We start from the raw sequence: 16,486 nt of genomic DNA, 5'->3' as shown, positions 1-16,486 counted from the left end.
TACACAGTATATAAAACTTAAGTGACAATTTTAATTTTGTACAAAAAATAAAAAAAGATGTAAGAGAAAAGTCCTGACTATCATTTAATTTCGGGCGTTAATATTTAAAATACCTGAATTTTCAAAATTTAAAATTGGTTATACATTTTTAACTCTATTTTATTATATAAATTGTTGAAGAAAAACAAAAGTTTGCTCTAAAAAAAATTAAAATCCCTTTCATAATATTAACTATACTAATTATGTATACTCAAAATCTATTTTAAAACTATTATCTTATTGTTTAATTTCTAGAAATTCTAAAATACGTATATTTCTGAATATATTACCATTAACCCTTGTGGTTCGTACAATTACAAAACCTTATATTTATCGAAAATCACAAAGTTTTGATCAGACAGTCTACTATAATCTTTAGTGGATCCTAGAGCAAATGTTTCTCAAAGTGATGGACTGAGAACTAGAGATGGCCAGATCTACCTCATTTTATATAAGCTTACAAGTATAAAACATGTTTTTTTTTTTAAATCCACTGGATATCGTAAAAAAATCAAAATTGGCTAAGAAATAACAAAGTTATGAGGTAATAAACATGAAAAAAAAACTTTATAGTCGAATTGAGATCCTCCTTTTTTGTAGTCGGTTAAAAATCATGCGCCCTACCGAAACCGACCGACATACAAACATATTAAAGTTACGCGGCAATTTTGGCTAGTTACGTCAGTCAGCATTAAGTGACAGTGTTTTCCAACGCTGGCTACGCAGCTAAATTACTACTCTCTAGTATCTGAGTGACGTCATGATTTCTCATATTATTCCGAGGAAAATATGAAAGGACTACAATGGTCTAATTATCTATATATTACGCTTTATACATAGATAATTGAAGGCTGTTGCAACCACAAGTCGCCTCGGTCGAATTTTTATATTTGTATACCCTACCAACGATTAGAGAATGGGCTGAAAACGTTCAGTGTTTATATAATGAAGGAGATCCGGCTACGACAGGCTCTCGCTCTACAAAGAATCAATCAGACAGAGAGGGTTCATTGTTTATGAGGCTTCTCGTTAAAAGCAATTTCTTATTTCGGGAAAACAAGACTCGTATTATTAAATCGTTGCCCTAATACAGAACTATGATGAAATATTTTCTGATCGAAGTTATGGAATCGCTATTTTTAACCCCAAAAATATTTATACAAAATGTTCCGAAGTTAATGGATAAAATGCAAATGGGAGATACGGATAACTGATTTAAGATAGAAAATCGGATAAAAAGTATAACTTGGTCGCGATGGCTTTTTCAAAACTAATTAAATCAGTTTTAATTATCTAGGTGGTGTACCTCCCATTTGTGCCGTATCCATTAATTACGGGACAACCTTTAAATAAGTTTGTAACACATTATCTCGTAAAGTATCGCTTATTTCATCTATTTCAATATCGTATTGTATCCGTGCAAAAATGACAAACGTATCAAAAGGTCATCATAAGGAAAACAGGCAAAGATCATTCATTTTCAGAAAGTGTGTTCTAAGTGTGTTTCCTCGCAAATCTGTTATAAAACGTCGTTTGACATACGTGCGCTTTGATAATTACAGCCTTTGCTTCCTTACTATAGCTCTCGCCTTCGGCTTGAGCTACATATAACCTCAGCTGTAATTTCAACTTGTCGCACTTATATCATAATGTACTATTACCGTATGGAGCTGTCGTCCTGCCTAGTTCGTGATTACCCTATGAAAATTTGGATTCCTGGTGTTGGGTCTTGGGTCATTAAACTGTTAATGGGCTTTGCTTCTAAGAAATTTCAGTATAAATTCTTAGCTCGGAGTTGGGAAGTTGGTGGTGTTACCTTTTGCGGTTTTGGGTTTGTTGTTTTTGCTGTTTAGTGGTGGTTTGTACGTCACTGTACAGAAGGATAACCCGCTGTTCATCGTCGTTTACATGTGATATCAAAATTATCATTCTAAGACCCGCATTTTAGCATCATGGTAGTTCTAAGTTTTATATGATAATTTTTCCATTATGATCAAAGAAATTTCAAACAATGGTTGCCAATGCCAGGTTTTTATGGATACCTAACTTTCCTTTTTAACCAGCATATTCTCTTCACAAATTCCCAGTTTCCGTCGAGTGCTATAAAGGCTGTATTAAAAAATCATCTTAATAAGCGGAAAACTTGAAATTTCATTCTCGGGAATAGCAGTTGGCTTATATAGTATTTATGACTTTTAAAAACTTGTAGGTATGGCGCATATCTGGCTCTAAGCGAACTACAGCCAGTGAGATGATAATAACGCAGTTAAATTTACCTGCTATGACGTGCACGGTCGAGATTTCCGTCTATAAAAATAAAGTTCAATACATAAACACCTAGTGGGTAGATAAATAAATATTGATAATTCATTTATTCAAAGGTTGTCTGGTAGATATTGCTATAAGCAATAACACCGCCTTTGCACATACTTGTTTTCTATGTTTTTTTTGTTATTGTTTTTGTTTAGTGCAATAAAGTATAAATAAATAAATAAAATAAATAAATACTTGCAATTAGACTAATAATAATCTATAGAGCCGCAGCACCTAACACTTTTTCACTCCGAACGTAAGCCACTTCAATGACTATTGTGAGCGTATGAGCTAATCTAACACTCACCGATACGCACACAAGCGCACTTATCGTAGCGCAACGATGTGTCAAGGGCTCCCATTTCGGGGCACATAAAACGGCTTAAGAAACCTGCAATTACACACTATCTATGTGTTATAAATCTATGACTTGCAAGGTGTTCGATTACATATTCATTTAACATCAGATGAAAATTGAATTGAAATTTGAGATCGCAGTTCTGTATTAATAACTTAGCTTACAACAAAATAGCTTTAATATAGTGATTTACGCAATAAAAAACGCTTAAATGTATGTTCGAAATTCGTTTATTGCAATATCGCTTTGATTACAAGCGATTTTAAATCGTTAAGTGTATTTATTTGTAGTAAGTCTAACAGAAGGACCCGGTTACCAGGTTCAGAAGGCAAGAATACAAACCTGATAGATAATTTTAATGTATTAAAAGGTTTCTTCACATTTACAATAATATACTTTATTGAATTATTCATGCACATTGCACAAAAAATCACTAAGTATATTAAAAATAGTTTAATTAATATATAACCTAAGTCGCTGAATGAATATTCTCTAAAAGTAACATCTCACTAGCCTCAACATATCTCCCACGAGAGCCAGATTGCGCTGCATTGAGCTTAAACAAAATCACTCTTTTAAAACATTTGGTACTGAAGTATTAAGTCCACTACAATGATCCTTTTTACATACTCCCAGCATTATATTGGCCGCATTAGTTACATGATTTTCTTAAAGTGAAACAAATTATTTATAGCATGGCCAAATCAACTCTTATCGCCCAACTAAGAGAAAAGTCTAGTAGAAGGCGTTGGTACGACAATAGCCCACCGAGCGGAAATTGAAGCCAGGTCCACTTGGATTTAAATATGGCCCTTTGACTGTGAGCTACTAAAGCTTTAGTACATTTATACTCCTATAACCACATGGCATTTTGTGATCACTACTACGACATAAGCCGTGATAGCCCAGTGGATATGACCTCTGCCTCCGATTCCGGAGGCTGTGGGTTCGAATCCGGTCTGGAGCATGCACCTCCAACTTGTCAGTTGTGTGCATTTTAAGAAATTAAGTATCACGTGTCTCAAACGGTGAAGGAAAAACATCGTGAGGAAACCTGCATACCAGACAATTTTCTTAATTCTCTGTAATTTGAAGTGTGCCAATCCGCATTTGGGTGGACTATTGGCCTAACCCCTCTTATTATCGACTCGAGCTCAGCAGTGAGCCGAATATGGGTTGATAACGACCACGACTTGACAATTTCATCGCGAAATTCTATAAAATACAAATAGCTCAACGAAGTTCCGAGAATATTTGTTCCACTAACATTTAGCATCGAAATCGAACTCGGGATTAAATCCTGCGGTCGCAGATGAAAGTTACTGTGAATTTGAGTTATAATATAATGGAAACATGGGCCGAACGTTGGGCCGAACTAAATGTGGTTATAATTCAATTAGGTGCTAAGGCTCTTTCCGAACTGCATCCGATCTCAATCGGAGATTTTTCGATCCAAAGTAGTAATCGTAATATGATTGTATGAAGTGTTGAGCAGCTGATTGGAATTTTGTATAGACAGAATAGGATATTGAATATGAATTGAATATTTTTAGATTCGCCGTCCCATTGGATGAAACCCCGAAAAATTCTAAATATAGCGAAATGTGTTTTCACTCGCGAGAATATCGCTGTATGTATTTTCATTATACGTAACTTCTTAGAAAATGACATAACACATACTTAATGAATAATGTGCATGCCAAATTGGCAAGATACATTTACCATCTATATCTACTGACCACCTGTATAATATCATGCATGTCATCATCATCATCATCATCATCATATCAGCCGATGGACGTCCACTGCAGGACATAGGCCTTTTGTAGGGACTTCCAAACATCACGATACTGAGCCATCTGCATCCAGCGAATCCCTGCGACTCGCTTGATGTCGTCAGTCCACCTGGTGGGGGGTCGACCAACACTGCGCTTACTAGTGCGGGGTCGCCATTCCAGCACTTTGGGACCCCAACGTCCATCGGCTCTTCGAACTATGTGCCCCGCCCATTGCCACTTCAGCTTCGCAACTCGTTGAGCTATGTCTGTGACTTTGGTTCTTCTGCGGATCTCCTCATTTCTGATTCGATCACGCAGAGATACTCCTAACATAGCTCGTTCCATCGCCCGCTGTGTGACTCTGAGCCTTCTTATCAGGCCCATAGTTAGCGACCAAGTCTCGGAACCATAGGTCATCACTGGCAACACGCACTGTTCGAAGACTTTTGTCTTCAGGCACTGAGGAATTTTGGACGAAAAGATGTCGCGAAGTTTCCCGAATGCAGCCCAGCCGAGTTGGATTCGACGGTTCACCTCTTTCTCGAAATTGGACCTACCTAACTGGATCATATGTACTAGGTATATGTATTCGTCTACAATTTCGAGTGCAGCGTTCTCAACTATAACTGGGTGGAGCGATACATGAGCATTACACAATATTTTTGTTTTGCCCATGTTCATTTTCAGGCCCACCTGTTGAGAAACGCTGCTGAGGTCATTGAGCATGGTACTAAGGTCATCCAGAGTCTGTGCCATGATGACTACATCATCCGCGAACCGCAGTTGAGTGATGTACTCGCCATTGATGTTAATGCCAAGTCCGCCCCAGTCCAGAAGCTTAAAGACGTCTTCCAGTGCGGCGGTAAATAGCTTCGGAGAGATCACATCTCCCTGACGCACTCCTCGCTGCAACTGGATTGGCCTCGTAGTCTGATCCTGAATACGGACTGACATAGTGGCGTTAGTACCATGCATGTATCTGCAACTAAATAAATTGATTGATTGATTGATTGACTATTCTACCTGTATTAACACTAATTGATACATCCCATTAAGTAATGACCTATGGTTCCGAGACTTGGTCGCTAACTATGGGCCTGATAAGAAGGCTCAGAGTCACACGGCGGGCGATGCAACGAGCTATGCTCAAAGTATCTCTGCGTGATCAAATCAGAAATCAGGAGATCTGCAGAAGAACCAAAGTCACCAACATAGCTCAACGAGTCGCGAAGCTGAAGTGGCAATGGGCGGGGCACATAGTTCGAAGAGCCAATGGACATTGGGTCCCAAGGTGCTGGAATGGGGTCTCCGCACCAGAAATCGCAATGTTGGTCGAGCAGGTGGACAGACGACATCAAGCGAGTCGCAGGTATTCGCTGGATGCAGGCGGCTCAGTATCGTGATGTTTAGAAGCCCCTACAAAAGGCCTATATCCTGCAGTGGACGTCCATCGGCTGACATGATGATGATGTTGATACATCCAAGGCTTTCACTGAAAACCAGACCTTGTGAGAGACCTTTATTTGGTCAGTGCGCTTTTCCTTTCACTTTTCTTGTAACTTGTATAAAAGCTTAGTTTTAAGTTTTTTACTGACCAAATAAAAATATTTTTCTTTCATTCTTTCAAGGCTGTCGACAGCATGCAATAACGTTATTCCATTTTTAAAAAACCCCATAACTCAAATACATCATCAACAAATCGTTACCGCGCGCGCGGTGACCTAAATCGCTACCTATTTTTCTAAAGCGGGCTAACTCTCGCGAGCTTTTCACATTTTGATTGGTACTTTTTACGCCGAGTCAGCGTGGGTATCGGTTTTCCCGTAATTCATGCGTCAACCCCAAACAGATGCGATAGGCTGAAAGAGCATAAATGGTTTGACATAGTACCTGCTTTCCACCATTTTGATTTTATTAACCGACTTCCAAAAAAAAGGAGGAGGTTCTCAATTCGGCACGTATGTTTTTTTAATGTTTGTTACCTATAACTTACTATAACTTCGTTTTTTTAGTTTGAAAAAGTATACTTCATGATTGGTCTCATTTAATTTTCATGAAAATAAAAAATAAAAAAGGACGAAACACAGAAGAATAAAATCTTTTTGCCAAAAAATTCAACCGACTAACAAAAATAACAGTATGTACTACCTTCTGATCACTTTGAAGGCGGACACAGTGATGCATTAACTCAAGCCGTTTTAAAAATCATAAACTTTAAGTATTTTTTCTTTCATTCAGAAACGGCTTTAATTTATACGCCACTGGCTTGGCACCGCCTTAATTGATTTAGATCATTAAACATAAACTAACTAATAATTAAAGTAAATGGATTGGGTTTACCAGAAATTTAAAATCTCTTTACCATATTTACACACTCATGATATATATACTGATATGCGTAATTTACGTAATTATTTAATTTAAATCTACACCGAGACATCTTTATTCTTCATAAATTCCTGTCTAAATCCTACAGTAGGCGAACCTACCAATAAAGTTAACAAAAGGGTAGATTTCGTACAAGTGAATGAGGGTCAAAGATATTTATACTCTATACAAAGGCTTCTGTGGAATTTTGTTACAAATAAGTATCCAAGTAAACCAAACTATGTAGTTGTAGATCTAAATAGTATTTAAAATTGAATTCTTGGAACTTTTGCATGTAGTACGTACAAGGTACATCCATTGTATGTAATATATATTTCAATTAACATTATTTCCGATGGTAACTGGCGTCCACCACTAACCAATACCTTCGTTTGATAATTAGATTGATAATTAAGAGAAACTTTTTAGCCGAGCTGGGAATCGAACTCCAGACATGTTATAAAAGCAGACAAGGCCACTCCATGTGCTCTAGAAAGGTTTAAAATTTAACTAGAACAATCGCCATTAATTAATTATTCTAATATTAGTCAATTAATATTATCACAAAATTAAGGAACTTCAAAGATAATCTTTTTTTACGAGACTTTAAAAGACGTAAAAATAACATTGAAAAGAAAACAACAAATAATAATTTGAATTAATTTTATCCCAAGTTCTTAAAGGCGCCCTTTTTCCCTAATGCCAAAAAGAAAACGAGAATTATTGACGTATCCTGTTGTAAATTAAAACTGTTTGCTGTCACAATGCAAATTTTTTATCACCCCCAAGCGTGGTCAGAATTTTATTTAGACATTGTTTTTAAAGAATCCAATTTCCGTGGACGTCACGCGGGGACAATTTTTCAAAAACACCCCTCCAAATTAGTAAAATTAGAATTTTCCTTGTCTCATTTATTATTGCCTAATTCACCCACGTAGTTCTCGTTCTTGTGAGAATACGGGGATTTTAATTTACCCAAGGTCACGCACAGATAACGTGGCTTTTTATTGTTAAAAGTTATTTTTTTTAAATTGTTTTATTAATTTATTAATATCCCCTACAACCGCACAAACAAAACTATGAGAGTTTGTAATATTAGAAAAGGTGAATAGATTTTTGTCAATAAATAAATATTATTTTAGAATGATCTCAGTGTTACAAGTTGGTAACACTGAGATCTTTTGTGACAAAAACCCCTAAAATCGCCCGAAAAAATATAAATTCATAATGTTTTAGAAACAACATAATGTAATATATTTCAAAAGTCTATATTTAGTACATAAAATATTACGTCTTCATCTGAACGAAGATTCTTTACGAAGAATCAGATGAAGACGTAATATTGAAATCATACATGACACCGAATAAATTTCATGACACTGAATAAATTTAACATTTTTTTTATTGGATAAATATTGCCGCCAGTCACCACAGAGTGGTTAAGAACAAGTAAGAAGTAGTAATATTGTCAATTTAAAAATATAAAAGAGTCAAAAAATCCCTGAAAATACCCCTAAAATCCCCCCATTTCTCTCTTTATAGCAGACGGGATATGGAGCCACCATAGCGCTCCGATACGGGTTAGCGGGCTTATTGTGATAATGTTAATTCATTTAACAAGTACAATCAAATATTAATGGTGACCGGCAGCTTAAAATGTTCTATGAGGGGAGTTACGTCTCCCAACTTCCCAAGTCGAGATTTTTTCTTTAAATTAAAAAAGGAGAAAATCAGTATAAGTAAAAAAGCCCGATCCAGGATTTGAACCCGAAGTTACATAGACTAACAAACTACTACTAAGTGGACCAACCAGGCAAATTTAGATCGGCTGCTAGTCAAATTTAGATTTTTTAACAGCTTTGTACAAAATGCTAAACACTCTTCATCACTGGCTAATAAAGTTCAAACAATGTAGCAGAAATCTGAAATATCAGATCTTTTGAATTGCACATAAACAAATCCTCACAGATCATCAACTGTGCGCAAGATCATAATATTTATACTTTACGACTTATTCTCAGTAGGGTTGCCAACCACACTCACTTTACTCTCCACTTAATTAAATAGGTTTACTGGTCTACTTTATTATTCTACTGTGGAAAATTGAGTAAGTAACTGTCATTTACTACCTCAGACCATTTAGTTTAGGACCTGCCTTGCTAGATGGTACCGCACTGTCAAAAGCATATGATCACGATCCAATTCTGGTGGTGAATTTGGATGCGATATTCCAAAGGTAATCGATCTAAATTGTGTTTTTGGTATATTTGTATGAAAAAACGTTTTTATAAAGAAATTGGTATGGCAAATCATCGTTAGTAAACTAAAAGAACTACTTTAAGTTTTGCTTTTATTAAATTATATTTATAATGTAAATTATAATATAATATAATATTATATTATAAATTCTTTTTCCTGCGGGCCGCAGGACGGAGTGTTTATTAAAACCGACTTTTGGGTCGTGAAAGAGAAAATTATTAAAATAATATTCATATTCACATTAAATAAATTGTGACAGCCCTGTCTGTAAGTAAAATGTGCCAGAAATAACTACGATCTCGGTAGATATTTCAATACATCTAGCAATTCCGTTGTTCTATGATATTCCTTTTGTTTATGTTTTAACATTATTCCCAGATCTCCGCCTGGTTCCAATTTACTATCATCTTATATAATATTAGTTTCACATAGCTTTCGTTTTGTTATTTATTCCACTTCAGGATTCTGAGAAAACTTACTTAGTGAGTGACTGTGAAAATTAAATGTGAAAGGTTTTATTTTGAGATTTATTAGATTTATACTTCATACCTTCAAGGCAACTTGTCTCTAGAGCCCCTCAAATTTAATCTTTAACGCTGTTTTTCAAGGATATATCATTATCAGCCTATTTTATCAGCCCGTTATATGGAGCATAGACCCACTACGCTGCTGCAATGGCTTAGTGTTAAATTCATCAACGACTATTTATCGTTATCAATATTTATCGCTATTTCAACGGTCCATAATAGGGCCAGGAGTGGTGTGTGTGAGTGGAGTGGACTTAGGCTCCATATCTGTCTCTTTTTATGGAGCTTAAACCCATCACGCTGCTCCAATACGCATTGGCGGGCTTGGGTTGGGTAAGGGTTAATGGTAATGATTGGGACTGACGGTTTAACGTACTCTCTGAGACACGAGTTCACCATCAGCTTCCCAAATTCATTCTGAGAATTTCTTGGAAGAAAGGACTAAATATCCCATAGTCCAAAACAGGAGTCGAACCCGTGATCTGAATCCACATTGGCTAACCATTGGACCAACAAGGCAGTTTGAATTTATATCATCATCATCTCCTTTATATCCCACTTAAGTGGGGTCAGCAAAATATGTCAATGTCAATCTATTCCATTCGTGTCTGTTACTGGTCAACTCATCATCCCTTTACACATGTCCACTTTCACATACTCCATCCACTTCTTTTGTCTTCCTCTCCTCTTGTGTCCTACCACTTGCAAATTTAACATTTTTCTAGTAATTTGACTTTTATCGCCCCGCAATACATTAATTTAAACATCATCTGTTTGTGTTGCATTATGGTTAGGCTTAATATCAATATGTATTTTGTAGAATAATAAATAAATAATAAAATCTCCTATTTTTTAATTTACATGTATATCTCCTCTTCTACAAATATGTAGGCATATTAATATAGTGGGCCGTTAAAGCAGATTTATAATGTGGAATTTCGAATATGAATGAGTAGTGCTAGCCAAAAATTTAGATATAGTGTTACAAATTCCTCGATTACACGTGGTATTAACATTTATTATTTATGTTATAGTGGAGGGGAGCTATCAGTGTTGGTATAAATAAGAGGATATTTGTTGACTTGGGATCCGTTGTTTGTTAGTTTACGTTAGTATTTTTGTGCAATAATGTTTTGTGTTGTAATTATTTATTGATATTTTTTTGTTTATGTTGTGTGGGCATGAAGAACATGTCGGGCAGGGAAGGTGAGTGTTTTTTAATCTGAAAGGATCTTTTAACTATCTACCTACCTACCAACCTACCACCACCTACTCTCAAGATCACAAGTCCTAGGACTTGCTCGAGGTGTTTCCTCTACCTCGAAATAAAGGTACAATCACTGTCGCTGCTACCCTACGTGTCACAATAGGTAACTTAATACTGGATTAAATACTAACACAAATAATATATAACCATTTTCGAATGGATTATAACACCTTTTATATTACACTCACAAATCATTTCATTTTTGTAAATGTTAGGTTCGCGCCAACCATGTCTCTGAGAAATTCTCATTTTATATCTTCACTGTTCTCCTTGTTCTTATTATCATATAGGTATATGCAATGTACGAGATATGTTCCATTTTGCTCGCATTCACGTCTAAACATCATATGTTTTGGCACGATTTGCCACATAATTTCTTTGCTTGTTCCACATCTTTAGACGTAGCTTCTACGGTGCATTCTTAAGAGTTTACAAAATGGTCATGGTAATTCAAAATTTAAATCGCCAATTGATTCCTCAAAGACGTCAATATTATCACAACATTATTTCTATCGGGCTTTTACAGGGTTTAAAAATAAAATAAAATTGTAGTAAAGACAAAAATTGTATCGAATTATATAAAATAGTCAAAGCTACAATCTCACCTGATGGTAAGTGATGATGCAATCTAAGATGGAAGCGGGCTAACTTGTAAGGAGGAAGATAAAAATCCATGCCCGTTTCGGTTTCTACATGTCACGTATCGTACCGGAACGCAAAATCGCGGTATGTCTTGCCGGTAGGGCTGTAACTAGCAACGGCCGTAGCCTCCTAACAGCCAGACATGGACCAATTAAGAAACCCTCAATCGGCCCAGTCGTGGATTGAACCCAGGACCTAAGTCATGTAAATCCACTGCGCCACGGAGGCTGACAAATATTTATACTTTTAAATTATTCATGCTAGATTGATTGCTTATAAATTGTGAAACTATATACTAATCAAATCTTGTAAAGAGACACGTAATACTTGCTCAAAGGCCGTAATTAAGCCGTCAATTTCCAGTTCATGCACCTATTCCTCTATAATTTAGCTTTAACATACCGCAATATTAATAAACATCACTCACCTTAATAAACCATTAAGAACCCGTCCCCAATTTCGGAAATAACCTCTTCGTCTTCAACCTTAACTCAAAGAATCTTGGCAATTTCGCCGTTAACCATCCTTGCAATTTCGTCGCCGACAATGCTTTCAATTTCGTCAACGATCGTTTCAATTTATTAAATGAAGCCTTACAAAAGGCGAGTGAAATCTCAAGAATCATATTATACCTATATTGGCTTTCCGTGTATCTAGGGATTTAAAATAATATCAAAATCTATTTATTATATTATTAAAGAAGCAATGAAAGCCCAGTGGAGATGACCTCTTGCCTTTGATTCGGAGGGTGTAGTTTCGAATCCGGTTCGGGGTATCACGACTCATACTTATATAAGCATTAATATGATTTACTACGAGTATATGGCTGATACTAAAATGAATTTTGCTACTAAAACAGAAAAGAAATCCGACTTACTTTCAAGTCAACGTCGTATCCTCTTGAAGCAAAGTTTCGCAATTAACTCAACATTTTATGAAATTAGCAGAAAAAATCAGGTTGCCGAAATTAAGAACATAAATCTCTCATGTTTAAGCCATCCTTGCAATTTTGTCGTGGTGCCAATTGTGTTCTTAGAATTGAAGACGACAATCAATTCAATTTAGTTCAGAAAGGGTACGAAACATTCCAATTAGTCCAGTTACAAATGATTATAGACCTAGGATTTTTTACAAAAAACTTGAATTTGGTGTGTAATTGTGTAACTTGATCAGATCCACTTGACAGCTCCTTTTAATAAAATAAACGTCAAATAAATGTCAAATCCCTAGGAAAAAGGAAAACTGTCAGTTAGTAAAATGTAATGAATTTACTGTCAATTTGATTTGATCAAGTTACGCAATTACCCCCATTATAGGTAAGTTTATGTACTTTACTTATTTTTTACCATAAATAAACGGTAAAATTGCAACATCTTGCATTGGTAGGTATGTATTGCAATTAAATTATTTATGATTAAAAATATCGATAGGTAGGTAAACAAACCTATATTATTTAATGAATAAGCCAATTAAAATCATTATTTAAATTCGCTGTTAGATATCCTAGGTCATCATACACTAGCGGACGCCCGCAACTTCGTCCGCACTTAGACCTCCTTAATCCGACCCTGTCGCAAAAATTCGTTCTTAGCGGACATCCACTAACTATAAACTAGCATCCTACGAAATATCATCTTTCTACGTCAATCGGTTTCGAGATTTCATGATGACTTACGCACTCTTAGAACTTCACTATGATTTTCTTTATTTCCAGATGTGATTGTGAGCTTGCTAGCAAAGTGTACCGACTGAAGAACTTATGAAGCGCAAAATATGTATGACGCCATCGTTCACGTGTGACGACGACATGGAGGAGCTGAATGTGGTAAGCAGTCATTTTTTTTAAACATTTACCATATATTTAAAAACTAGCGGACGCCCGCGACTTCGTCAGCGTGGAATTCAGTTTTTCACAAATACCGCGGGAACCATGTATTTTTCCGGGATTAATAGTGTTTATCCAGAGTAAAATCTATTTCCATTCCAAATTTCAGCCAATTTGCTTCAGTAGCCGCTGCACAAAGAAGGAACAAACATACATGCTTACACACAAGCTTTCGCATATTATTAGTATAACCTTTAGCAATGACATAAGGATGGAATTTGGTGTAGACAAGTGTGCGGTCATCAATGTAGAGCGAGGAAGGATAGTGAGCTCCGAGAATATAGTTATTTCAGAAACTATCATTCTCAGATCACTCCTTGAAGGCGAGACCTATAAATACCTTGGAATGACAGAAGCACTTGGTATTGAGACAGGGAATATGAAACAGGTAGTGAAGGAACGCTTCTTTGGCCGCCTGAAAAAAGTCCTAAAAAGTCTTTTATCAGGCGGTAACAAGGTGCGTGCCTTCGATAGCTGGGTCATGCCCTTACTCATATACACTTTTGGCATTCTAAAGTGGACTCAAACCGAACTGGATTCCCTGGACTGTAAAGTCCGCAAACTGCTGACGTCATACCGGATGCATCACCCCCGTTCATCTGTAATGAGATTGTACATCCCACGCAAGTGTGGAGGACGTGGCTTCTTAAACGCCAAGAACCTCCATAATCATGAGGTGTGCAATCTCAGAGATCATTTTCTCAAGATGAATGTGAGTATGTTTCAGGATGTCGTTGCAGTGGATAAGGGACTTACCCCGCTATCCCTAGGCAAAGAGAACTGGCGCAAGCCTATATTAATTAGTAACTCAGATCGTGTGGCAATATGGAAGAGCAAGGAGTTGCATGGACGATTCTACAAGGCCCTTACTGGGCCGGATGTAGATCAAATAACATCTGTATCTTGGTTGCAATTCGGTGACCTCTTTGGGGAAACCGAGGGTTTTGTCTGTGCAATTATGGACGAAGTTATAAAGACGAGAAACTACCGGAAACACATTATGAAAGATGGCACTCTAGACATCTGTCGAGCGTGTCATCGTCCTGGGGAGTCCCTCAGGCATATTGTGTCCGGGTGTTCTCATCTTGCTAACGGCGAATACTTGCACAGACATAATCAAGTAGCCAAGATAATCCACCAACAGCTTGCTCTTCAATATGACCTTATCGATTTTGAGATGCCTTACTATAGGTACGACCCAGCGTCAGTTCTTGAAAATAGCAGTGCATTGCTCTACTGGGACCGAACGATTATCACTGACAGGTATATTGTAGCCAATAGACCTGATATAGTGCTAGTCGATCGGTCAGTGCGTCGTGCAATAATTGTTGATATTACAGTTCCACATGACGATAATCTGGTTAAAGCCGAAAAGGAAAAAGTATCAAAATACTTGGACCTTGCTCACGAGATTACCGCCATGTGGAATGTTGAGTCAACTATTATTGTTCCGATAGTTGTTTCAGTCAATGGTCTTATAGCGAAAAGCTTCGACCAACACCTTAAGAAGCTTTCGCTTAACTGTTGGATCAAGAGTCGGATACAAAAGGCAGTGATTCTTGAGACGGCGCGTATTGTGAGGAGGTTCCTCACTCTGGAGCCCTGACCACCGGTTGCTTGGGCACTCAAATGTCCCGCAGCGGGAGGGTGAATTTTTTTTATAAATTTTTAATAATGTTTTGTATTTAATACTTATATTGTTAAAAATTTAAAAAAAAAGAAGTAATAAATAAATGAGAGAAAAAAAACGTTATTAGTGTGATGTGTTGTGAAGTGTGGTTCATATCATATAGTAGCGGAGCCCAGGATGCTAAATTTGCAGTTACTCGAGCGTCATTGAGACCGATTACATTTAGTAGATTAAATTATAGGACGAATAAATGGTTATTTACTTTTTTCGCTTTTAGCGGTGGAAAAAAAACTACAGACTTTAAAAACAATTTTTATTACTTTGGCTTACTGAAATTGTAAAAAAAATTTTAGCGATTAATTAGGAGATTATTTCCTTAAAAATAAGTAAAAAATTAATCGCACTCGTACCTCGAGCACTAAAATATAAGGGTTTAATTTTGTAACTTTGAAACCCTCCCATTCCATTACGTTAGGCTCAAATCGTCAGATTTTCGAAATGTGCAGTTTTTAGCTATCAACTCACCTACCTTATCTTAATCTGACGTGCTGGTTGAGTATTTATGAAGTTAGTTTTTTTTTTTGGTTGGCCTAAACGTACCCACCAATATTAAGGGCTCATACTCGGTGGAGGTACTCGACAAAGTGTAAGGTATAGTCCCTTATGTTTATCTGCCGCGCTCGAGTAACTGCAAAAATTCCCTCTTCGGCTCCTCTACTAATACAGTCAAATGCGTTTATGTAGTATGCTGTTACCTAAAACATCTACAGGATTCCGTTGCAAGTAAAAAAGTTCATGTTTTTCAAATTACAAAAAACGAAACACCCAGCGTACGAATAACTTGGACAACAGCAAGATAGACAAATAACAATAAAAGACAAATAACATGATTTATATATTTTTTTTAAATAATAAAATAACTAAGCAATTCGGATAGCAACAATTCAATTGTTTGAAACAAAGAATCAAATCACTGCTCACTCTTACCACCTAATTCCAAATCAGCGTGTTCTACTTCAATCAAAGAAGGTTCATGAATTACTGTAATTGGTGTCTCTCCACCATCTTCATCCAATCTACATTTATGTATTTTCAAAAACTCCTCGTGAGCATTAAGCGCAAGTCTTCGTTCTTTACCCTCAGCCAAAGTATTATCCCAAGAGAAAGCTATCTTATAGGGATGTTCCCTTACCATTTTACTAGCATTGTCTTTTAAATAGTCATATTCATCTAAATAATCGTTTTTGAGGTTGGTTTTATTATCGCCGAGGTAACTTTTTTTTGGCTTTACTTCTTTCTTTATAGCTTCTGGAAATAGAATGGCGACAGTATCGTTGAAAATCGTTTTCTGATTTTTCATAATTTCTAACATTCTTCGCTCTTTTTCCAAACGCTGTGCTTCTAGTTCTCTTAGAGGTTTT

General features: G+C 36.4%; 1 protein-coding gene across 1 annotated transcript in view; it reads left to right on the top strand.

Moving 5' to 3' along the window:
* The window catches only part of LOC112046261 (uncharacterized), a 65,656-nt gene that overhangs the window by 17,020 nt on the left and 32,150 nt on the right, over positions 1–16,486 (top strand). Inside the window, exon 2 of the mRNA XM_024082856.2 lies at positions 13,265–13,375. Within this exon, the coding sequence (XP_023938624.2) occupies positions 13,310–13,375 (66 nt within the window). The 5' untranslated portion in view covers positions 13,265–13,309. The remainder of the gene's footprint in view (positions 1–13,264; positions 13,376–16,486) is intronic.

This window comes from Bicyclus anynana, chromosome 12, assembly GCF_947172395.1.
Source record: "Bicyclus anynana chromosome 12, ilBicAnyn1.1, whole genome shotgun sequence".
Classification (NCBI taxonomy): domain Eukaryota; kingdom Metazoa; phylum Arthropoda; class Insecta; order Lepidoptera; family Nymphalidae; genus Bicyclus; species Bicyclus anynana.
The sequence above is the reverse complement of the archived record's forward strand: the minus strand, read 5'-3'. Positions and strand labels throughout refer to the sequence as shown.